The 23665-nt window shown below is 48.1% G+C and overlaps 1 protein-coding gene across 4 annotated transcripts in view; it reads right to left on the bottom strand.

Moving 5' to 3' along the window:
* Positions 1 to 8129, bottom strand: part of DLG3 (discs large MAGUK scaffold protein 3) — a gene marked incomplete at its 5' end in the record, with an annotated part of 70261 nt that extends 62132 nt beyond the window's left edge. For 2 of the 4 annotated variants that reach the window (XM_080653379.1, XM_080653380.1), the window contains 7 exons: positions 1462 to 1621; positions 2202 to 2346; positions 2686 to 2822; positions 3093 to 3262; positions 3476 to 3600; positions 4021 to 4071; positions 7412 to 7905. In XM_080653379.1, coding sequence (XP_080509505.1) covers positions 1462 to 1621; positions 2202 to 2346; positions 2686 to 2822; positions 3093 to 3262; positions 3476 to 3600; positions 4021 to 4071; positions 7412 to 7768 — 1145 coding nt within the window. Of the gene's footprint in view, positions 1 to 742; positions 877 to 1461; positions 1622 to 2201; positions 2347 to 2685; positions 2823 to 3092; positions 3263 to 3475; positions 3601 to 4020; positions 4072 to 7411 lie in introns of those variants that run through there. The other 2 variants (XM_080653381.1, XM_080653382.1) reach the window with 2 other exon arrangements.
* Between the last annotated feature and the right edge of the window lie 15536 nt (positions 8130 to 23665).

Raw genomic sequence — 23665 nt, 5'->3', positions numbered from 1 at the left:
CTTGGCTGCTATTTTCTGCCAGGTCCAAGTTTCAGTTCCTCTTCCCTCCCTTATTCCTGAGGGCTTAGAGTCAGCTCTCCAGTGGTCAGTCCCCTACTCTCTCAGGTCAGCAAAGCCCTAGCCTGGACTAAACACCATACTTCAGAGCCCATTCACTGGTCCTCTTCCTCCCCAGATTCTCCTATCCTACCAACTGGTGTGATGGAGCTGGGGCCACAGAAGGGGAGCCAGTTAGGAGCAGTGGAACCACTCTGGAGTTGATTACACTATCTATAAAATGTGCATACTTACTTTCCACATGCTCCTCTGCTATTTCAAAATTCCACCCCCGACTCTGACCCCTCCTACTTTCCCCAATAACAGATGTAGTCACCAATTACTATGCACCCTGGCTAGGTGATGTGAGAGACAGAGATAAAGAGTTCCCAGGTCCCCCAAGGGGGCACAGGAGCCTAACTGAAGCAAGGGAACAAATACATAGAAAACCTGGACTACAACTAACCATGTGTAAGAAATCCCTCAGTAAATGGTCACAGTGTCATCAGGTGAGAACAACAGCCACTCAGGTATATCCATATACGGGACTCCCAGCACATTTTCAGGCCCACCACATTTACTTTTAAGCATCTTTCATCAGAGGAGCCCCAAGTCCAAGATTCCTCCTTTCTTGCTCCAGGTCTAGGCCCTAGGCTTCCTCAGTGAGTCCCGGATATTCTTGCTCGAAGCCCTCCTCTCCTCCTACCTGGCATCCCCTCCAGGTCGTAGGGAGCGGAGCGGCCAAGCCCACCTCTGTGAAGCCCTCCTCCAGGCCGAGGCTGACGCCGAGCCCAAGCCCTGGGCCAAGCCCGAGCCCGAGAACTTGAGCGCCCTCTCCATGGCTCCTGCGGTTCTCCCGTCCGCCTATCCTTCCGGGCCCCACTGCAGCCAGCCTAGCAGGCCCCACCCTACGGCAAACCTGTCCCCCGGAACCCCGGCCGGCTTGACCAGTTCCACCGAGACGACGCCAGAGTGGGGCGGGGCCGGTTCCTATGAAACCACCCGGCCCGCCAGCCTCCCTGCGTTCCACCCAACCCCACTGGCTGCACGGCTTTCTTCTGTAATTCGGAATGATTGTAGCAGAGGGGGCGGCAACTGTCTCGGGGCAGGAACCCCAACCACCCCGCCCCCCCCCCCCCCCCCCCCCGCAGCCTACACCTCCTCAGTCCCCAAAACACTCCACCCCACCCTTTCTCGCACTTTGGATCTGGGCCACACACTTGGCACTCCCCCTGATGGTAGAACGTGTCCCTGCAGTCTCTTCTGACCCTTAGGGCCCCAAGGGTTGAGAGAGGGCCTCAGACCCCAAAGATGGGAGCGATGAGGGCCTTATCCTCTTCTTTGCCATACTACACTAGGCCTGTGGCCAGCCAGAAGCGGATTCCTCTCCTCCCCACCCCTATATAGGGGGTGGGATAGTGTCACCTGGTGAAGTCCTCCTCAGCCAGCATGTGCCTCGGAATAGGAGAGTAGCGGGCGGGGGGAACCTGAGGAGGAGCCGGGTAGCTGACCTTGCTCTCCACAGCCCCCAGATAACCCAGGCTGGAATTATGGCTTATGTGGTTGTCAGCCAAGGCAGTAAAAGCTGGAATCAAGAAGGGCAAGAACATTTCAGAGACCATTCCATGTAGGTACCTTCCTCCCCTCTCCAAGGATTGTCCCTCACACCCCACCTCAGATGCACCTCAGCACCAGGGGCTGCTGATTTCTCAGGCCTCTCTGTCCCACTCCACCCCAAGGGTTCCTCTTCCACAGTTTCTTTCTGAATCCTGGGCTCAATCCTATGAGTCTTAGAAAGAGCTGAAGTCAAGGCAGTCTACAAAGAAAGGCATGACTGGAGGTGAAACTAATAATAATCCCTCACATCTTTATAGCCTAATACAGTTTTCCAAGGGCTTTCTCATTCATGATCTCATTTGAACCTTGCAGCAAGCCTATGAAGAAGGCAGCACATATATCATTAGCTTAGCTCCTTTTTGCCAAAGAGGAAACTAACGACAGGTGAAAGGGACTTGTCCAAGGGACCAGCTATAAGGTGTGGACTCAGTTCTCCTGAGCACGAGTCCTCCGTTCTCTCTCCATCTTAACAAGGGGTATGCACTTCTTCCCCTCCAGAAACCAGGGGCAGGGGCTTTAGCCCTGGGACAGGGCAGATGGGTACGTACTGCTGGCGTATTCAGGGGGTGCGTACATGTCGTTGAGGTGAAGGCTGCCTGGCTTGGCCACCTTCAGATAGACCATATCAGAGGTGTTCTTCAGTGAGGCCACAGCTTCCTCATGCCTCACATCCTGCAGGTTGGTGTTGTTCACCTAGAAGAGGAAAGGCCTTCAGGCTAGCACTTGAGAGAAGGAAGGGCCTCTCAGGGACCCCTGAGAGGGGCCCTTTCAGTGAAGTTCAACAGTGCTCTCACAGAAGCCCAAGGACAGTGCTCTAAAGAGCAGAGAAGCCTGAGATAGGGGTAGGGTAGCTAAGGGACTCCCAGCCATGAAAAGAAGTAGGGCCTGGTATCTGATACACCCAAATCCAATGATGCACTTGAAATTCCCCACAATGCCTAATACCTGAATGAGGTTCAGGTGGAGTGAGAGGCTGCTAGAGCTCCACCTTCCCACCCTACCATTTGGGCATTTCCGTGAAGACTGTCTCACCGCCAGCAGCCGGTCACCGATCTGTAGGCGGCCATCCTTCTGAGCAGCACCCCCCTCAATGATCTTGGTGATGTAGATGCTGTTGTCTCCTGGGATGTGCTGGTTTCCAATGCCCCCAGCAATGCTGAAACCCAGGCCTGCAGCAGGGAGTGGGAGAGGGCCACAGAAGTTAGAGTGCTCAGTCAGTTCAATGCAAAACCCAACACCCGCCCCCAGCCAACACACTTCCCTAGGGATCCCAAACACTAGGCTGCCATCCCGAGGTCAGTAGGGTGAAACATGAAGTCAAGAAAGAAAGCTGTGAGCTGCTATGGGGAGTCAGGCAAGGAGTAAGTCTATTCCCTTCCATTTCCTACATAGCCAACCAGGGACCTCTGGCCAGAGCATAGGAACCCAGAGGGCCGCACCTTTGGGCCCTTTGAGCAGGTTGACCTCCATGATAGTCTCAGGTGGGGGTTGTCGCCTCCGCACCACCAACCGCACCACAGGGCCTGCCTCCTTCAGCGCCTCCACAGCTCGGCTGTGCACCACCTCTGACACGTCCACCTCATTCACCCGCAGCACACAGTCATTCACCCTGTGGGAGAAGTCCAAGAGGCATGACACTGTGACACAGCCCCTCCACCCCCTCTCTCGCCTCCTACTGCTCCCCTCCCCTGCCCTTCTCTTGCTCCTTCCTTTCCCCCTCCTCCTCTCAGATTGAACCGAAGGGTCATCCTGCTAGGCAGTTCTCCTCCCCTCATCTCCATCCTCCTCTGCCTCCCCCAGCCCTGCTTCCAGGCCACCTCACCCCAGCCTCCCGTCCATGGCAGCTGCTCCACCAGGAATGATCTTGGTAATAAAGATGCCAGGGTCATCAGGGACATGGGGGTTGTCAATGCCACCTGCGATGCTGAAGCCCAGGCCAGAATTGCCCTGCAGAAAGGAGTGGAGGGGCACAGTCTGCTCACTCAGAGGGCATGAGGAAGGGTTCCTGGTCCCCCGACCTCCTCTAATCCCCAGGCCAGGTGCTCTAGGCCTCAGAAGGGGCCAGGGCAGACCAGGGCACATTCATCAGAAACCTGGTGGCTTCCCAGCCTGTGCTGATCATTTTAGCATAAAGGCCTTAGCAAAGCCACCCCCTCCCCAATTCCCCAGGCTTCAGCAAGCAAGGTCAATTAATATTTGTTAGTCGGTTGACTGATTGATGCAGTGATGCGGCCTCTCGGGGACACTGTTTCCCCATCCTTTCAATGCAGGCCCCCCTCAGAGTCTTAAGACTCAGGTTCAAGGCCCTCCCCTCTCTTGGCTCAATCCCTCCTCTCCATTTTCATCCCGCCTCACTGGCAAACTCACCCGCTCGAGCACTATCTCCTCATACTTGAACATGCCATCGCTGCCATTTACCTAGGGGAAGACACAGGCAGTTCCCTAAATGCCTCCTGTACACCCCCCAGCCAGATGCCCCCTGGTCAACCTGCTCCTTCACACTCCCCACAGAGTAGAAGACCCCAAATAGATCTAGACACCTATTGGCCACAGATGGGGACAGGCTGACCCTGAGGAATCCATCCCCCTCCCCTTGCTTCTAGCCGTATCGTGCCAAACCCAGCTGTTTATTTAGCTCAAATCAATGGTCTGGGACTGAGCCAGCCAGTGGTGCACTCAAGGAGAGACTGGGCTCCAGGGCCTTTTGGTTCACTAGGAGGGGTGTGGAGCTGGCCTGAGGCGGGTGGCAAAAATGGAACATGGCAGATAAACCAAGCCACGCCCAGCATCCATGGGGGGTACCCAGGACCTGCTTGCCTTCTGAACCACAGCTCTCCATGGTGGAGATCATAGACTCCCACTGTGTTAGAGGTAGAAAGACAGCAGATACCATCTTGTCCAATCTCCCTCATGTGATAAATGGTGACACTGAGGCCCAGAGAGGACACAGGTTGTGCTAAGGGCACACTGGGAGTTAGTGGCAGAGCAGAGACTAGAATCTGGATTAAAGCAAGCTGCCAAGGCCACTGTGGGGGCTCCTCCACATGCCCTGTTCTGCTTGTGTTGGCCACTCATCCCCTTCCCCAGCAGAACTCATGGGAAAAAGGGAAGTTGCCCCCCCTTCAGAGTACCTCATAAACCCTCATTCTACATCTCCTAATGTGTCCCGAGGAACCCAAGTCTACATGGGTAGAAGGAGTGAAAGTCCTAATCCATTTTCTACCAAGGGGTGTTTAGTACAGAACCCTTTGTGTTTCCCAGCAGAAAGGGCCAGGGTAGGATCTGGCCAGGAGTCAGAGGCAAAGCCAGGGATGCTACAGGAGCAGAATGGACAAGATTCCCCAGGAGGGAGAAGCTGATAACCATGGACCAATTGGCAGCAGAGTCCATGGCCTTCAATATGCAATAGCCATGGGAGGAGACACAAGGGAAGGAGGCAGAAACATAGGGTTAGTCTAACCAGCCCAGAGAAGTGGCCTCCCAGACAGCACATACTAGTAGCCATTGTCAAGTGAAAATCTGATTCTGGACAGACAAGTAGCATCTGCTTTCTGGCTCCCATTCTCATCATCGCCCCAAATGGAGAAACCCTCTTGCCTCTCTCCCCAGGTAACCTGCTACTCCTTCCCCATCTTTCTCTGGCAGTGTTACCTCTTGCCTTACCCCTAGTCTCCTCCTCTGAAAAGGGGACTTGGGAACCCAGGGTGGGGGTTCCTGCACATGCCCTGTTCTGCTTGTCTCTCCCACCTTCATCCCACACACCTTTGGCTTTCAGAAGCAGAGAGGAGGAGATGAGGAGAGGGCTGGCTAGTCATGCCTCTACCTTTTCTGGGCCTGACCCCAAGATTTTATGCCCTGCAGCTCTAGGAGTTTGTGGGAGGAATCCAGCTGCAGCCCCACTCTGGTCCCTGATCCCAGGAGGAACTGATGGTTCTTCAGAGGCCCCAAACCAACACAGCTGCCTGAAGTACCATGTGACAGAAACGCAGGGAAAAGAACACCCATGCAGCTCTTGCATGCATCTGGGATACCATGTGTGCCCACATGTGATAAGCCATGCTTCAAGCCCAGCTCCAGTGAGATCCAGAGGCTCCTGCTCCCAACTGGGCCATCCTCCCACTGCCCCCCTCAGGGACCCTGCTCCCAGGGCCAAAAGGCATCCAAGGATCATCCCCAGCAAAGAAACATTGCCACCTGTCACCCATCTCCTAGGTGAGCAGGACAAGCATAAGAGTGTTTGCAAGTATAGGGCCCCTGGATAGAGAGGAAAAGGAGGGAGGTGGACTCACTGGAGAAGGCAAGGGGCCAAGGAAAGAGACAAGAAATAGTAAGTGTAGACAGACAGAAGGCCAGAACCAAGGAAGGATTCCTCTCCACAGGAAGTCCCCATCATTGCTTCTGAGTCAGAGCACATCCTATCCCCAGAGAAGGACAGAAGTGGCCAGAATGGTCACTACCTGCTCTCGACAGCAAAACCTCCGTCTCTCTCCCTACCCTGGGGACTGCAGAGCCAAATAACCAGGCAGGCCCTCCGCCATGTGTGCAAGGGACCTGGCTCTGCCGGCCCAGCCTCCATTTTGCTGCTTCTCCCACAGATGCTCCTTCCATTTTCTAAGCTGTCAGTTTAGGCTGGGAGTGGAAACCAGAGTTGTGCCTTGCACCCAGGGGTTCCCAGGCTGTAAGTCAGACCTGGGGGGGCAAGTTCTCCCATGTCTGGGGGTATCCAATGGGGCATGCCCCACTGGGGCCAGTTCTTACACCAGAGCAGATGCCCTGTGCCCGGCTCCAGGCATCATGCCTGTTCTGGAGTGAGGAAGCTTGCTTCAGTCCCCCCCTCCAGCACACACACACTTCAGAGCTGCTTGGACAAAAGAGTCTGTCCTTCTCGCCATGCTCTCAGCCTTGCTTGGGACGTCTCTCTCTCCCCCCCCGCCTCCCCTCCCTTGCCTGTCAAGCACCTCTTCAAAGGGACACACACCACACACACACACACACACACACACACACACAGGCACAGGCACATGTGTGCACACACTTGCAGCCATATGCTCACACACATATACATGTAGCCACACACACGGAAACACAGCCGTCCCTGAAGCCTCATATACAGAAACACCTCCGCAGTCAGACATTCTCATATGTCCATGTGCACATTCACACACAAAGGGACTTGGACAGAGAGGGACTCATGGCATCGAGGGATGAAGCTCAGCGAGCTGGGCACATGGGCTTTACATAGATTCACAGGAGCTTCATTGCCTTTCTTCACAAACCTCAACACACACACACACACACACACACACACACACACACACACACACATCACACATGTCCCCCCTACGCAGAACACCATGCCCCCTCCTCCCCTCCCGCGGAGACACACACCACACACAACCCCCGCAGAACCTCCCGCCCCTGCCAGACACAGAGACACTGCTGAGCCCCCGCACTGAGTCAAACCCAATTCCCCACACAGGAAAATGTGCTCCTCCGCCATACCTTCACCCCCTGACACACACAGCTCTTCACAACCCCCCTCCAAACGGAGGCCCCCAAACAGACACACACTGTGAAGCACACATTTCCTATCGCCTCTCCTGACCCAGCTGCAATGCTAGGGCTTAGGGTCCACTGGCTTGGAGCCCCACGAACCCGTGCTGCACCCCAGGCCTCTAGGCCCTCACTCCCCAGCCGCCCCCCCCCCCACAAGTTGCCCCACCGCCGTCTCCCCCTCCCACCCCTCACTGGTTCATACCTGCTCATACCAGTCCCGGTTGGTACAGGTGCACTCAGGCCACCAACTGGGGCCGCTGCCGTTGAGTTTGGGAGTGCTCTTGCCTGGGACTGGCTTAGGGGGTACTGGCCCCACATCCCGGCCGGTGGGGATGAGCTTGGCCTTGGTGCGTGGGGTGGGGGTGGCCCCCGCCTGCGAAGGCAGGGTCTGCGAGCTGTAGCCCCCATATGCCGTACTGGCTCCATTTCCCCCACCTGGCCCATAGGGGTCTGGCACCTGCCAGTCCCCATAGCCCGGAGGCTCGAGGCGCCGCAGGGCGGCCAGGCGGGTCACCTCGTAGCACTCGGGGCACTTACAGCAGTGCTGGTGCTTGTGCATGGCACTGCCCCCAGTAGCCCGGACCCCCCAGCCAACGCCGGTTTCCACGCCGCCGCTGCCGCCGCCGCCGCCGCCGCCGCCGCCGCCGCCGCCGCTGCTGCCGCCAGGTTCCCGGGCACACTCACACTGCTCAGACCAGGAAGGGGGGGGCACCCGTGGGGGCGCCCGGGCGGAGCGGGGCCTGGGGCCGGGCGGGCGTCCCGGGGCCTCTGCCCCCACGCTGCCCCGCACCCACGGCTCCCCCTCCAGCACTGGTGGCTCCGTGTCGCCCGTAGTGGCTCCTGGGCCTAGGCCCAGCGGCAAAGAAGAAGCGGGAGCCCGGGCAGAGGTTGGGTGCAGCGAGGACCGCTCCTGCACTGGTCCCCTGGATGGATCTGAGTGGAGTCAAGAGCATCTCTCCCTGGCTCCCTTCTCAGTTGATTCCAGCCAATCAGCGTGCAGAGTCAGGCAGCGGCAGCGGCAGGAATGCTAAACAGAGGCTCCTTAAAGGAACAGAAGCAGTGGCGCCCCCAGGTTCAGCCCCAGCTCCCCAGTTATCTGGGGTACTGCCAACCGTAGGGCCGAGGCAGAGGACTTAGGCCATAGGTGAGCTCAGCCCCCAGTCTCGTGCCCCCATGTTCCCAATTTCAGCCCATTCTTCACCCAGTCCACCCCACCCCACTTCCAAGAGGGAGTTGCAAAAAGATGCCCAATGGGTCCCCAGGCTTGCTCAGAGCTGGGGCCACCAGGAATAAAGACTTGAGGTAGAAGAACGGACTGAAGGGATATTGGGGAAGTGCTCTCTCCTAACAGGGGATCAGGGCAGAGTGAGTGCCTTCTCTCCAGTACTATTGTTCTCTCAATCTCTAGGCCCTGAAATTCCAGTACCCTCCTACTTGACCTGCTTCCATTACCAGTGCGGCACTTAAGCCTAGAACAGGAGGAAAAGAAAGCTCTAACTTATTGTCCCTGGCCCACAGACTCCTCCTGTGTCCTCCACCCAACTTCCGCATGGTTATTGGTTATAATGGGGGAAAGAGCTTCAGGGTGCAAGAGGAAAGAGAGTACAGGGCAGAAGGAAAGGCAAGAAGAGATATGAAGTAAGAGAAACCATTTCAGGGGTCTGAGGAACTTGGTAATCTCCTTAGCCTCTCCTGGCTCAGCCTGCTGGAGGATGGAAGTAGGACGACATGTCCAGAAGACTATCTTTTTCCTGTTCCTGTTTTGTCATTAGCTTCCAAGTATTGAATCTTTACAAAATCCTAAGTGCTTTTCACATGCAGACAAAAACCCTACCAAGGTTATTATTATCTTAATTTCACCAATGAGAAATTGAGGCTCAGAGGTGTTAAGTCGGGTAGGTACCACAGTTGGAAGTGACAGAATCAGAATGTAAAACCTGGCCATTTGCCTCAAGAGTCTATGCTCTGAACCACTCCAGTTCAACAGGTCCATTCTAAGGTTCTTCTACAGAACTTGGATCTCAGTTCAACAGATAATCCTTGCACACTAACTCTGTACAAGACATTGACCTAGGTCCTAGGGATACAGAAAGTCATTCTTAATTAAGCAAATATTCATCGAGCACCTCCCATGAGACACTGTTCTGGGATTTGAGGATACAGAAAAAAAAAAAAAAAAAGAACAAAACACAACAAATGCCTGCCCTTGGGGAGCTTACATTCTAGTGAGAGGACACAGACAAAAATTAGTAAAATAAAGAAATGAATTATATAAACTATATAATGATAAGTGCTGTGAAAAAAAGTAGAGAAAGTGGGATTGGGAGTGCTAGTTGTGATAATTTTTTTTAACTTTTTTATTGTTTAAAATATTACATACAGTAGTACATATATCTCCTTTTTTTTCCCCCATTGACCTTCCCCCAGCCTCCCCTACCCCCTGTCGCATGCCCTCATCCCACCGCCCCCCCCCCCAGTGTCTTGTGTCCAGTGTCTTGTTGCTTATATACATGCATACAAGTCCTTTGGTTGATCTCTTCCCCTCCTCCCCAACACTCCCCAGCCTTCCCGCTGTAATTTGACAGTCTGTTCGGTGCTTTACTGCCCCTGTATCTATCTTTTTATTCATCAGATTATAATGTTCTTTATTTTCCTTAAATGAGTGAGATCATGTGGTATTTTTCTTTCATTGCCTGGCTTATTTCACTTAGCATAATGCTCTCCAGGTCCATCCATGCTGCTGCAAATGGTAAGAATTCCATCTTTTTTATAGCAGCATAGTATTCCATTGTGTAGATGTACCATGGTTTTCTAATCCACTCATCTGCTGATGGGCATTTAGGCTGTTTCCAAATCTTAGCTATGGTGAATTGTGCTGCTATGAACATAGGGGTGCATATATCCTTTCTGATTGGTGTTTCTAGTTTCTTGGGATATATTCCTAGAAGTGGGATCACTGGGTCAAATGGGAGCTCCATTTTTAGTTTTTTGACGAAACTCCATACTGTTCTCCACAGTGGCTGCACCAGTCTGCATTCCCACCAGCAGTGCATGAGGGTTCCTTTTTCTCCGCATCCTCGCCAGCACTTGTCGTTTGTTGATTTGTTGATAATAGCCATTCTGACAGGTGTGAGATGGTACCTCATTGTCGTTTTGATTTGCATCTCTTGGATAATTAGTGACTTTTAGCATGTTTTCATATGTCTCTTGGCCTTCCTTCTGTCTTCTTTCGAAAAGATTCTATTTAGGTCTGTTGCCCATTTTTTATTGGATCATTTATCTTCCTTTTATTAAGTTGTATAAGTTCCCTGTAGATGTTGGAGATTAAACCTTTATCAGTGATAACATTTGCAAATATGTTCTCCCATGCAGTGGGCTTTCTTGTTGTTTTGTTGATGGTTTCCTTTGCTGTGAAAAAGCTTTTTATTTTGATGTAGTCCCATTTGTTTATTTTCTCTTTAGCTTCCATTGCCCTAGGAGTGTTATCAGTGAACAAATCTCTTCGGCATATGTCTGAGATTTCTCTGCCTGTGGATTCCTCTAGTATTTTTTTTTAAATAGATTTTATTGATTTTTTACAGACAGGAAGGTAAAGGGATAGAGAGTTAGAAACATCAGCTGCCTCCTGCACACCCCCCACTGGGGATGTGCCCGCAACCAAGGTACATGCCCTTGACCGGAATCGAACCCGGGACCCTTGAGTTCGCAGGTCGATGCTCTATCCACTGAGCCAAACCAGTTAGGGCTCCTCTAGTATTTTTATGGTTTCCCATTTCATGTTTAAGTCCTGTATCCATTTGGAGTTTATTTTTGTGTATGGTGTAAGTTGGTGGTCTAGTTTCATTTTTTTTGCATGTATCTGTCCAATTTTCCCAACACCATTTGTTGAAGAGACTGCCTTGACTCCATTGTATGTTCGTGCCTCCTTTGTCAAATATTAATTGAGCATAGTGGTTTGGGTCGATTTCTGGGTTCTCTATTCTATTCCATTGATCTATATGTCTGTTCTTGTGCCAGTACCAGGCAGTTTTGAGAACAGTGGCTTTGTAATACAGCTTCAAATCTGGTGTTCAGATCCCACCTACTTTGTTCTTCTTTCTCAGGATTGCTGTGGCTATTCGGGGTCTTTTTTAGTTGTGATAATTTTTGTTCGAGTTTTTTACCCTCATGTTTTTAAAAAATATGTTTTATTAATTTCAGAGAGAGAAAAGGAGAGGGAGATAGAAATATTGATGAGAGAAACACCAATCTGCTGCCTTCTACACAATCCCCACTGGGGATTGAGTCCAAAACCCCAGCATGTGACCTAACCAGGAATTGAACTGGCGACCTCCTGGTGCATGGGACGATGCTCAACCAACTGAGCAACACCAGCTGAGCTACCCCCCACATTTTTAATATGAAAAATTTTAAACATACAGAAAAATTGAAAGAATTTTATAGGGAACAAACACCAAATTGCCATCTAGATTCTTTAAAAAAAAAAAACGACAAAAAAACAGTTAATCACCTTTATTTATTTTTTGTTTGTTTGTTTTTGTTAATCCTCACCCAAGGATATTTTTCCATTGATTTTTAGAGAGAATGAGAGAGAGCGGGAAAGACAGAGAGAAACATCAATGTGAGAGAAACATATCAATTGGTTGCCTCCTGCAGGAGCCCTGACCAGGGCCCCAGCCGTGGAGAAGCCTGCAACCAAGGTACATGCCCTTGACCAGGGTCTGCAGGCTGATGCTCTATCCACTGAGTCAAACCAGCCAGGGCTGCCATTAGGATTCTTATTAGCATTTTACTACACTTGCATTTATCACATATCTATCCTCCACATAGCCTCTCCAACTTTTTTAAAAATGAAAATTTGCAAAAATACAGAAATGTTGAAAAATGAAAAGATAACTCACTCAATGGGATAACATATTTGCCAGTGATACATCTGATAAGGAGTTAATATCCAAAATTTATAAAGAATTTATAAAACTCAACACACACACAAAAAAAAACAACCCACAAACAATCCAGTTTAAAAAGTGGGCAAAAGACCTGAATAGCTATTTCTCCAAAGAAGACATTGCAGATGGCCAATAGACATATGAAAACATGCTCAATGTCATTAATTGCCAGAGAAATACACATTAAAACCACAATGAGGCATCACCTAACACCTGTCAGAATGGCTATCCTCCTATCTAATAAAAGAGTAATATGCAAATTGACCATCACTCCAACACACAAGATGGCCACCCCCATGTGGTCAAAGATGCCTGCCCCCATGTGGTCAAAGATGGCTGCCCCCATGTGGACACAAGATGGCTGCCACAAGATGGCCAGCAGGGGAGGGCAGTTAGGGGTGACCAGGCCTGCAGGGGAGTGCAGTTAGGGGCAATCAGGCTAGCAGGGGAGCAGTTAGGCTTCGATCAGGCTGGCAGGGGAGTGGTTAGGGGGTAATCAGGCTGGCAGGCAGAAGTGGTTAGGGGCAATCAGGCAGGCAGGCAGGCCAGCGGTTGGGAGCCAGCAGTCCTGCATTGTGAGAGGTATGTCCGACTGCCCGTTTAGGCCCGATCCTGGTAGGATCAGGCCTAAACGGGCAGTCGGACATCCCTCAAGGGGTCCCAGATTGGAGAGGGTGCAAGCTGGGCTGTGGGACACCCCCCCCCTGTGCACGAATTTTGTGCACCAGGCCTCTAACCATAAATAAATCAACAAACAAGTGTTGGTGAGGATGTGGAGAAGAAGGAACCTTAATCAGTGCAGTTTGTGGGAAGGCAGTGCACTGTTTGTGGGAAGGCAGAATGGTGCAGCCACTGTGGAAAACAGTATGGAGTTTCCTCAAAAAATTAAAAATGAAACTGAATTATGACCCAGCAATTCCACTTATAGGAATATATCTGAAGAAACCGGAAACACTAATTTGAAAGAATATATTCACCTCTATGTTCATTGCAGCATTATTTATAACTAGAGGCCCAGTGCATGAAATTCATGCACGGGTAGGGTCCCTAGGCCTGGCCAGCAATTAGGGCTGATCTGTGGGGTTACTGGCGGGGTGATTGGGGGGGGGGGCCCTGCTGGCACCTGCCTTGGCCAGCCTGGCACCGCCCACTGGCCGGCCCCGCCCCCACTGCTGCTGCTGCTGGTTGCCTCCCTCTGTGGGGCAACCGGTGGGAGCTATTGGGGGGCCCCTGCTGGCACCCACTTTGGGAGGCCTGAGACCTGCGGGCTGGGGGCAGCTCCTGCATTGAGTGTCTGCCCCCTCATGGTCAGTGCATGTCATAGCGACCAGTAATTCCACCAGTCGTTCTGCTGTTTGGTTGATTTGCATATTAGGCTTTTATTATATAGGGTAGTCAAGGTCTGGAAACAGCCCATGTGCCCATCAGAGTAGATGAGTGGATAAAAAAAAGCTGTGGGACATTTACACAATGGAATTATATGTGGCCAAAAAAAGAAGGAAATCTTACCTTTTGTGACAGCATAGATGGACCTGTAGACTATTATGCTAAGCAAAATAAGCCAGTCAGAGAAAGACAAATATCACACAATCTCACTTATATGTGGAATCTAATGAACAAAATAAACTGACAAACAAAATAGATCCAGAGACATGGAAGCATGCAACAAACTGACAATTCTCAGAGGAAAGGTGGGGTCAAGAGGAGATTAGCCAAAGAACTTATATGCATATATGCATAACCTAAGGACACAGACAATAGTGCAGTGAAGGCATGGGGAGGGGGCAGAAGGGGAAGGAGAGGGTCAATGGGGGATAAGGGGGATAGATTAAAAGTGGCTAAAGATACAAATGCAATGTGAGAAACTGTAATACTTTCCACAATAAATACAAATTTTAAAAATAAATAAATTAACAAAGTGGAGGTAGATTCATGGATACAGAGAAAGACTGACAGCTGTCAGAGGGTAGGGGGTTGAGAGCTGGGCAAGAAGGGTGAAAGGATTAAGCAAAGAAAAAAAAAGACTCGTGGATACAGACAACAGTATGGTGATTGCCAGAGTGGGGGAAGAGGTAGAAAGTAAAGGGGGGATAAATAGTGATGGAAGGAGACTTGACTTGGGGTGGAAAACACACAATACAATACACAGATGATGTATTGTAGAATTGTATACCTGAAAACTGTATACTTTTAACCAATGTCACCCCAATAAATTCAATAAAAAAAGAAATGTTGAAATAATGTCTTGTGACATTTGCTCTATGAATCTACCTACACTTTTTTCTGACCCATTCAAATGTAAGTTACAGATTTCATTTCACTTCTCCTCTAAATATTCCAGCAGGCATATTGTAAGAATAAAGACCTTCTACATACCACAATATTATTATGCCATCAAAGAAAATTAACAATATTTCATATAATCTAATATCATATAATGTCCGGTTCTGTATTCAAATTTGCCCCACTTGCCTTTTATATTTTTAACATCAAGAATCTAAGTAAGTTTCTCACATTGCATTTGTATCTTTAGCCACTTTTAATCTAGAACCCCAATTTTTTTTAAAAAAAACTTTATTTTGAAATAATTATAGATTTGCAAGGAAGTTGCATAGCTAGTACAGAGAGGGCCTGTGTACCCTTCACCCAGCTTCCCTCAATGATTACATCTTACTTACTTATAGTACAACTAGAGGCCCTGTGCACAAAAATTCATGCACTGCGGTGAGCGGGGGGGGGGGGGTGTCCCTCAGCCTGGCCTGTGTCCTCTCGTAGTCTGGGAGCCCTCGGGGGATGTCCAACTGACAGATTAGGCCCGCTCCCAGTTGGACATCCTTAGCGCTGCCTCGGAGGCAGGAGAGGCTCCCACCACCTCCATTGCGCTGGCCAGCCATGAGCCAGCTTCTGGCTGAGCGGCGCTCCCCCTGTGGAAGCACACTGACCAACATGGAGCAGCTCCTGCATTGAGTGTCTGCTCCCTGGTGGTCAGTGCTTGTCATAGCGACTGGTTGTTTCCGGTTGTTCCACCGTTAGGGTCAATTTGCAAATTACCTTTTTATTATATAGGATATCAAAACCAGGAAACTGACACTGGTACAATGTATGCATAATTCTACGCCATTTTACCACCTGTGGAGATTCCTGTAACAACCACTGCAATCAAGATACAGAACTATTTTGTCACCACAAGATCTAGTAATATCATAATTTCAACAGGTTGAGGGAAGTATTAAAACCCTACCTCCCTTTAAGTCCCTTTCTCCTGTCCCATTTATAGTATGATTATCTTAAATATTTCCTCTACATATATTGAACTCCACATCAGATAATGTTATACTTATTGCTTCAACCATCAAACCAAAATTAGACAACTCAAGAGGAGAAGGAAAGTCTATGTACTTACATTTTTACTTATTCTATTATTTCTTCCTTCCTGATGTTCCAAGTTTTCTTCTTTATCATTTCCTTTCTGTTTTCAGAACTACCTTTAACCATTTTTATGGTGGATCTACCAGCAACATTCTCTTTGCTTTCCTTTGTCTGAGGATATTTTGATTCCCCATCATTTCTGAAGGATACATTCACTAGACATAGCATTCAAGGTTGGCAATTCTTTTCTTTCAACACTTGAAATATGTTGTGCCACTTCCTGCTGGCCTCCATGGTTTCTGGTGAGAATCCACTGACATTTGCTTTTCCCCTGTAGGTAACTTGCTACTTAACAATTTTTTCTTTGTCTTATTTTCAAACTAGAGGCCCGATGCACAAAATTCATGCAAGGGGCTCGGCCCTTGCAGCCCCAGCCGGCCCTCGCAGCCTCAGCCGGCCCTCACAGCCCTGACTTCATCCAGAAGGTCATCCGGATGGTCGTCTGGAATGTCATCTTGATGGTCGTTCTGCCGTTCAGTCTAATTAGCATATTAGCTCTTTATTATATAGGACTAGAGGCCTGGTGCACGAAATTCATGCGCTCGGGGGGGGAGGGTGTCCCTCAGCCCAGCCTGCACCCTCTCGCAGTCCAGGAGCCCCATGATGGATTGCCCCTGCAGAGGGACACCCCGCCCACCTGCCACAGCCTGCCGGTCGGTGGCCTGGGCCTCTCTCTTTGTGGCAATCACAGAGCCTCCCAATTGATCACCCCACTGGCCAGTGGCCTGGGCTTCCCTCTGTGGGGTGATCATGGGGTGATGGTGGGGCCCCCTCAACCAATCGCATCGCACCTGCCTTGGCTGGCCTGGCGCCAGTGGGTGTCATAGCGTGGTTGTCCGGAAGGTCGTTCCGCTGTTTGGCCGTTCAGTCAATTTGCATATTATGCTTTTATTATTATAAATGTTTGATTGTAATGTGTCTTGACATGGATTTCTTTGAGTTTATCCAGTTTGAGATTTGTTCAGCTTCTTAAATAGGTAGGTTTATGTCTTTTGCCAAATTTGGGAAATCTTCAGCCATTACTTCTTGAGAACTTTTTCAGCCCCACCTGCTTTCTCTTCTCCTGGGACTCTGATGACACAAATGTTAGGTCTTTTGTTATAGTCCTACATTTCTCTGAGGCTCTTCTTCTTCTTCTTCGTCTTCGTCTTCGTCTTCGTTGTCGTCTTTTTCTTTGTCTATTTTTCTGTTGTTGTTCAGATTTGATAATTTCTAATGTTCTATTTTCAAGTTCACTGATTCTTTCCTCTGTCCTTTTCCATCCTGTTGATGATCCCATCCACTGAAATTTTTAGTTTGGTTATTGTATCCTTCTGTTCTAAAGTTTCTATTTGATTCTTTATTGTATCTCCTGTTTCTTTGCTCAGACTTTCTATTTATTTTTCATTTGTTTTAATCTTGTTTGTAACTGTTTACTGCAGTATTTTTTGGTTTATGTTGGACAATTTAGGATCCTTGTCAGATCATTTAAAGTTCTCTGTCATCTTGGTGTTGCTATCTGTTGATTATTTCTCATTCAACTTGAAAATCTCCTGGTCCCTGGTATGATAAGTGATTTTTTATTTCATTCCAGATATTTTTGAATATTATGTTATGAGACTCTGAAACTTATTTAAATGTTTTTTTAGAAAGTTTACTTCTACAAAGTAGTTACAACTTTTTATTATTTTTTAAATATATTTTATTGATTTTTTACAGAGAGGAAAGGAGAGGGATAGAGAGTTAGAAACATCAATGAGAGAGAAACATCGATTCAGCTGCCTCCTGCACACTCCCTACTGGGGATGTGCCCGCAACCAAAGTACATGCCCTTGACTGGAATCGAACCTGGGACCCTTCAGTTCGCAGGCCAACGCTCTATCCACTGAGCCAAACTGGTTAGGGCTGTTTGTTTTTTGATACGCTTCTTCTGACACTGTTGCCAGGTAGGGGTAGAAGTTCAAGTGCCCTTCCCCCCCCGCATCCCCTGTGGCACCAGTTGATACTCCAAAACGGGGGCTCCTTCTTACTGTTGGGCAGGGGTAGGAGTTCCAGCTCTCTAGTGACACCTCTCTGTCTGGAAGTGGTTGAAGTGCCTTCTTCCTGATCTCCAGGGGGCTTCCACTGACCATGGTAGGTGTGAGGGTGGTAGAGAAGTGGGGTGGGGAGGAAAGGAGGGATATGTCAGGGGCAGAAGTCCTGGTGCTCCCCTAGGCCTCCTCTGGCACTCTGCCACCACCTGGTAGGGAGGAGAAGCCTTGTACTTTGTAGTGATAGAAGCCCAGGGTCCCTATTCAGCCTTCTCTGGCACCACCCCAGAGAGTGTATGGGAGAGTCTGATGAGAGTGGAAGTCTGGGTTTCTACTTAGCCTTTTCTGGTATAGGTGGGGCTGAAGATTTTTCTGTGATGTTCAGTTGCAGTAATGGTTACTGTCTAAGGGTTTTCTGTCTGGCTATGCTGCCCACTTCCTAGCCTTTTAGCTAGCGCAGTGGTTCTCAACCTTCCTAATGCCGGGACCCTTTAATACAGTTCCTCATGTTGTGGTGACCCCCAACCATAAAATTATTTTCATTGCTACTTCATAACTGTAATTTTGCTACTGTTATGAATTGTAATGTAAATATCTGTGTTTTCCAATGGTCTTAGGCTCTACAGCAGCGGTCGCTAGCAGGGTCACCTAAGACCATCGGAAAACACAGATATTTACATTACGATTCATAACAGTAGCAAAATTACAGTTATGAAGTAGCAACGAAAATAATTTTATGGTTGGGGGTCACCACAACATGAGGAACTGTATTAAAGGGTCGCGGCAGAGCAGGCTTTTATTGAGGCCTTTCTTGGTCTGTGATCACTGGCATTTCCAGGCTGCTGACTTCTGGTACCCAGTCTGGGATATAAGAGGCATCAAGAAAACCCAGGGAACTCACCACCATGAGTTCAAATCACTGGAGTTCCTAGTCAGTCTGCCTTTTTCTCCTTCTTTCAGAATCTTATGTCTGTTTCATATATAATGTCCAGGGTTTTAGCAGGAGGGATAGGGAGAAGTGTGTCTACTCCAGCTGGGCCAAGAACTAGAAGTCTCATCTTTTTTTCTTTTAATTAGCTTTCTGAAGTTTACAAATCAGCTGTTTTGTAGAATAGCCTACGTTCTTGATTTGTCTGCCCCCCCCCCATGGTGTCATTTATCTCATATTCTATGCCCTGTATGAACTGTACACTGGAAATTAGAATAGAGGCAATCTTAAATAGGTTTATCAAAGTCAGCCTCACTGAGAAGGTGACATTTGAGCAAAGACTTGAGGAAGGTGAGGAAGTAAGCCATGCAGAAAAGTAAACCTAGCCAGGGAACAGTCAGTGCAAAGATCCTGGGTAAGCAGTGCATCTGGCTTGTTCAAGGAACACCAAGGAGGTCCTAGTAGCTGGAACAGAGTGAGGGAGGATAGTACTAAGAACTGAGATCAGAGATTTAGTAGGGACCAAATTGTGTAGGGCTTGTAGGCCATTGTAAGGATTTTGGCTTTACTCTTAAGGGGATGGTGAACATTGCAGGGTTTTGTGCAGAGAACTGACATGACATGACTTGGGTTTACCAGGATATCTCTGGCTCCTGTGTGGATAATAGGTCATAATGCACAAGGGTGGAAACAGTGAGGCCAGTCAGGAGACTACTGCAGTGATCTAGATGACAGGTGATGGTGATTTGGATCATGATGGCAGCACTGGAGGTGATGAGAAGTGGTTGGATTTCAGATGTATTTTGAAGGAAGAGTCAACAGGATTTGCTGACGAATTGGACATGAGGTGTGGCTCCAAGGTTTTTGGTCAGAGCAACTTGGAAGATGAAATTGCCATCAACTGAGATGATGACAGCTTTAGGAGGGGTCATTTTGGGGGAAAAGATCAGGTGTTCAGATCTGGGTATGCTGATTTTGAGATGCCTATTACACTTCAAGTGAAAATGAATAGTAAACAGGTCCTGCTGCTGAGGTGCTCAAAGTTAGAGAAATAGAAATATGGAAGCCAATTTTTACAATACCTGTGAAAAGTGCTATCTCAGAGGAGTGTATAGAAAAGCAAGTTATCAACTCTATTTGTGAGGAGAGAATGTAAGAAAGGTTTTACAAAGGAGACGACATTTGTTATTTGATCCTGAAAGGTGACTAGGTGTTCATTAGGTAGAAGAAAGAGAGAAGTGCCTTGTTTTCTACATTCTTAGACACTGGCACACAGTGGTTGCAGTCAGACCCAACCTAGTCACTAGTCGTGTGAACATAGATGTTATTTTATTTTTATTTTTCATTAATCCTCATCCAAGGATATTTTTTCATTGATTTTTTAGGGAGAGTGGAAGAGAGAGGGAAAGATAGAGAGAAACATCTATGTGAGAGAAACACATCGACTGGTTGCCTCCTGCATGAGGACTGACCAGGACACAGGCCGGGGAGGAGCCTGCAACCAAGGTACGTGCCCTTAACCAGAATCAAACTTGGGACCCTTTGGTCACCAGGCCAACGCTCTATCCACTGAGCCAAACCAGCTAGGGCGACCTTGGATGTTATTTTACTTCTCTGAGCTTCAGTTTCTTTACCTGTGAAATGGAAATAATCATAGGGTTTTTGTAAGGACTAAATGTATGGATGTACCGGTTAATAATGTGGATTTTTTTTAATAGCTGGAGTTACACATATGTTGATATATATGCAATTTGATATGTATGCTATTTTGTTATATTGACAGCAAGCTTCAAAACTTCATATGTCAAATTTTCTGAAGGTGTTAGCATCATAGATAATTTTTACGCTTAAAAATGTCAAATTTCATGCCAAAAAAAGAGCATTTGCGGGAAGTTTTAATTCATTACTTTATTTTGAAGAAAAGTGCTGCTGAAAGTTATTGTATACTTCGGGAAGCTTATGGTGAACATGCTCCATCTCAAGATACTTGTGAATGCTGGTTTAAATGCTTTAAAAGTGATGATTTCAATGTGAAAGACAAAGAACGTCCAGGTCAACCAAAAAAGTATCAAGACCAACAATTACAAGCATTATTGAATGAAGATGCGTGTCAAACTCAAAAACAACTTGCAGAAAGATTAAACGTTGCTCAGCAAACAATTTCCAATCATTTATAAGCAATGGGAAAGATTTTAAAGGAAGGAAAATGGGTGCCACATCAACTGAACGAAAGACAAATGGAAAACTGAAAAGTCATCAATAAAATGTTGCTTCAACAGCACGAAAGAAAGCCTTTTTTGCATCAAATTGTGACTGGCGATGAAAAGTGGATTTTGAGAATCCCAAATGCACAAAATGATGTGTTGATCCAGGTCAACCATCAACATCGACTGCAAGGCCAAATCGCTTCAGAAAGAAGACAATGCTCTGCATTTGGTGGGATCAGGAAGGTGTGGTGTATTATGAGCTTCTAAAACCAGGTGAAACCATTAATACTGATCACTGCCAACAACAAATAATCAATTTGAACCATGTTTGATCATAAAACAACCAGAATGGGCCAGAATACATGGCAAAGTAATTTTGCTTCCTGATAACGCACCATCACACACTTCAAAACCAGTTAAAAACACGTTAAAAGATTTTGCCTGGCCCTACCTGGTTTAGCTCAATGGATAGAGCATCGGCCTGCGGACTGAAGGGTCCCAGGTTTGATTCTGGTCAAGAGCATGTACCTTGGTTGCGGGCACATCCCCAGTAGGGGGTGTGCAGGAGGTGGCTGATCGATGTTTCTCTCTCATCGACGTTTCTAACTCTGTATCCCTATCCCTTCCTCTCTGTAAAAAATCAATAAAATATATTTTTTAAAAAAGATCTTCCCTGGGAAGTATTAACCCACCCACCGTATCCACCAGACCTTGCTCCTTCAGATTACCACTTGTTCCAATTGATGGTGCAGGCACTTTCTGAGAAGCACTTCAAAACGTACGAAGAAGTGAAAAATTGGGTCTCTGAATGGTTTGCCTCAAAACAAGAAAAGTTCTATTGGGACAGTATCCACAAATTACCTGAAAGATGGGGGAAATGTGTAGCTAGCGATGGACATTACTTTGAATAAAGCACTTTTGATGTTTCTCTTGAAATTATAGTGTTTTCTTTGATTACAAAATATACATTATAAACCGGTACACCGGTAAAACACTTAACACAATACCTGGTATACAGTGGATTAGAGTTAATTATTATTGTTAAATGAACAAGCGAGTGAATATCTTCCTTCATGCTAGACTGATAACCCAGGAGGTTAAAGTCTTTTATATGCTCAGCAGTTTGTCAATACAGGGGGGCTATATATAGCCTGGGCCCTCTGAATTGCTCTGATTGAGAAATAAGCATTGCTAAGCCTGGAGTGAGTGGAGAGGGTCAAACTATCCTTCCCACACCCCATCCCCATTGACTGGTTCTCTCTCTTTCTCTCTCTCTCTCTCTCATCTTTTCTTTTTTAATGAATCTGAGTAAAATCCCTTGAGATTCATAGTGAACTTCTCCCCACTCCACAGGCTCTCTGAGACTCAGACTGGACTGGGTTGGCAACCCTGAAATGCTTTGATATTGGAACTCCCTCCCAATTGCTAGAGCCTGAGGCACCAGGAAGATAGGCGTTCCCTACAGGTCCAAAGAAGCCCTGAGCACTGGCAGGCACTATGATTGGTAGGCTGCTCAGACTGAGGCAATGAATGAATGGGGAAGGGATTTCGGAAGAGAGAGACCATTTCTCAACCCATTCACTTCCTCTCTGGCGCTCTCAAGTAAATTGATGGAGTTGGGGCAGCACAGCCCATTGCTGTCTGATAATCTGGGCTCATTCTTAAAAGTAGAGCTTTGTTGGGTGACCTCAGTCTCTGTATGTGGAAAAACAATCACCCTTTCCCCAAAGCCATCTGGTTTCACCTGGGAACCAGAGTCTGGGGTCGCTGAATGCAGAAGTTTCTGGTTTGCAAGTAGGGGGCACTGCTGTGAGTGTACATCCTTGGTCAATGGGAATTCTAGCAAATCGGGCATGGGTGTGAATAATTTGGGTGATTAGTCCAGTAAGATATCAAGATTTCCCCATCATTCCCCATGTATAAATTAGGGAACTCCTACTTTAGCTCATTAAAAATAAAAGGCCTCATAGGAATGGCAGTATACAAAGGATCATTCTTACCTTGGTGGAGACAAGTTTCTCATCAGCTTTCCTGAACTAGTTTTCTCTATGGAGTAGAGAAAGATTCTGAGGTCAGTTGACCCCTGTGAGTAGGTACAGAGCCCAATAAGAGGGGAAAAATTAAAAGAATGGAAGGGTGGTAAACAAAGAATTAGGCAGCTTCCCAGTGCTTTGTCTGGTTTGGGGCTAGCAAATTCCTGGCTCTGTGCCCTTTCTCTCTGCTACCGTCATGCGGCACACCCTGTCTTCATGAGAGCTTTTGAGGACCAGAGCTTTTTCTCCTAGTAACCTAGCATTCTGGCCCAGGAGTAGGCGCTGGGGCCACAAAAACCCCTCCACTTGGGACTCGTTTCTAGTAAAACAGGAGTGTCATTGTGGTGGAGCCCCAAACCACTGCAAATTTAGTGGAGAGTTGTGCCCAGGAGTCTCATGGTGGGCTTTTACTCAAGAGTTTCAAGGTATAGACACCATGCTAAGACACTGGCAGCCAGAGAGGTACTGGTCCAGCTACTGCCCCAATCCACCACACCTCCACAGGGCATGATGGCAGGGGAGGCTCCTTGCTCTATATGCTTCCACACTGAACTAAGTCGGGATTGTGCCTCAGCTCTATTAATAACCCCCCTCTGGTTGCCCCAAACCCGGATGCCAGAAGCTGTGAGTCAGCAGTTAAAAATAAAGGAGAGCAACTGCACCTGAACTCCAATGAGCAGCTCCCCCTGGCCCTCCGCCCTCAAGGTTTTGTGTTTCAGTCTCCAGTCCAGGGCCTCACAGAGCTTAAGCGTGCTGTCCAGTTCTCCTGGAAAGGCAGTAAGGATTTGCGGTGGCAGAATCAGAGCTGAGTACCCAAGGCTAGGGGCAAGGGTTTAGGGCCTGGGGCTGGGTTCTGCATTCTGTTGGGGGTCTGGAAGCTGAGGGTCTGGGAGCTGGTGGT

The sequence above is a fragment of the Plecotus auritus genome (assembly GCF_963455305.1).
Source record: "Plecotus auritus genome assembly, chromosome: X".
Lineage (NCBI taxonomy): Eukaryota > Metazoa > Chordata > Mammalia > Chiroptera > Vespertilionidae > Plecotus > Plecotus auritus.
This window is presented reverse-complemented; position numbering and strand designations above follow the sequence as displayed.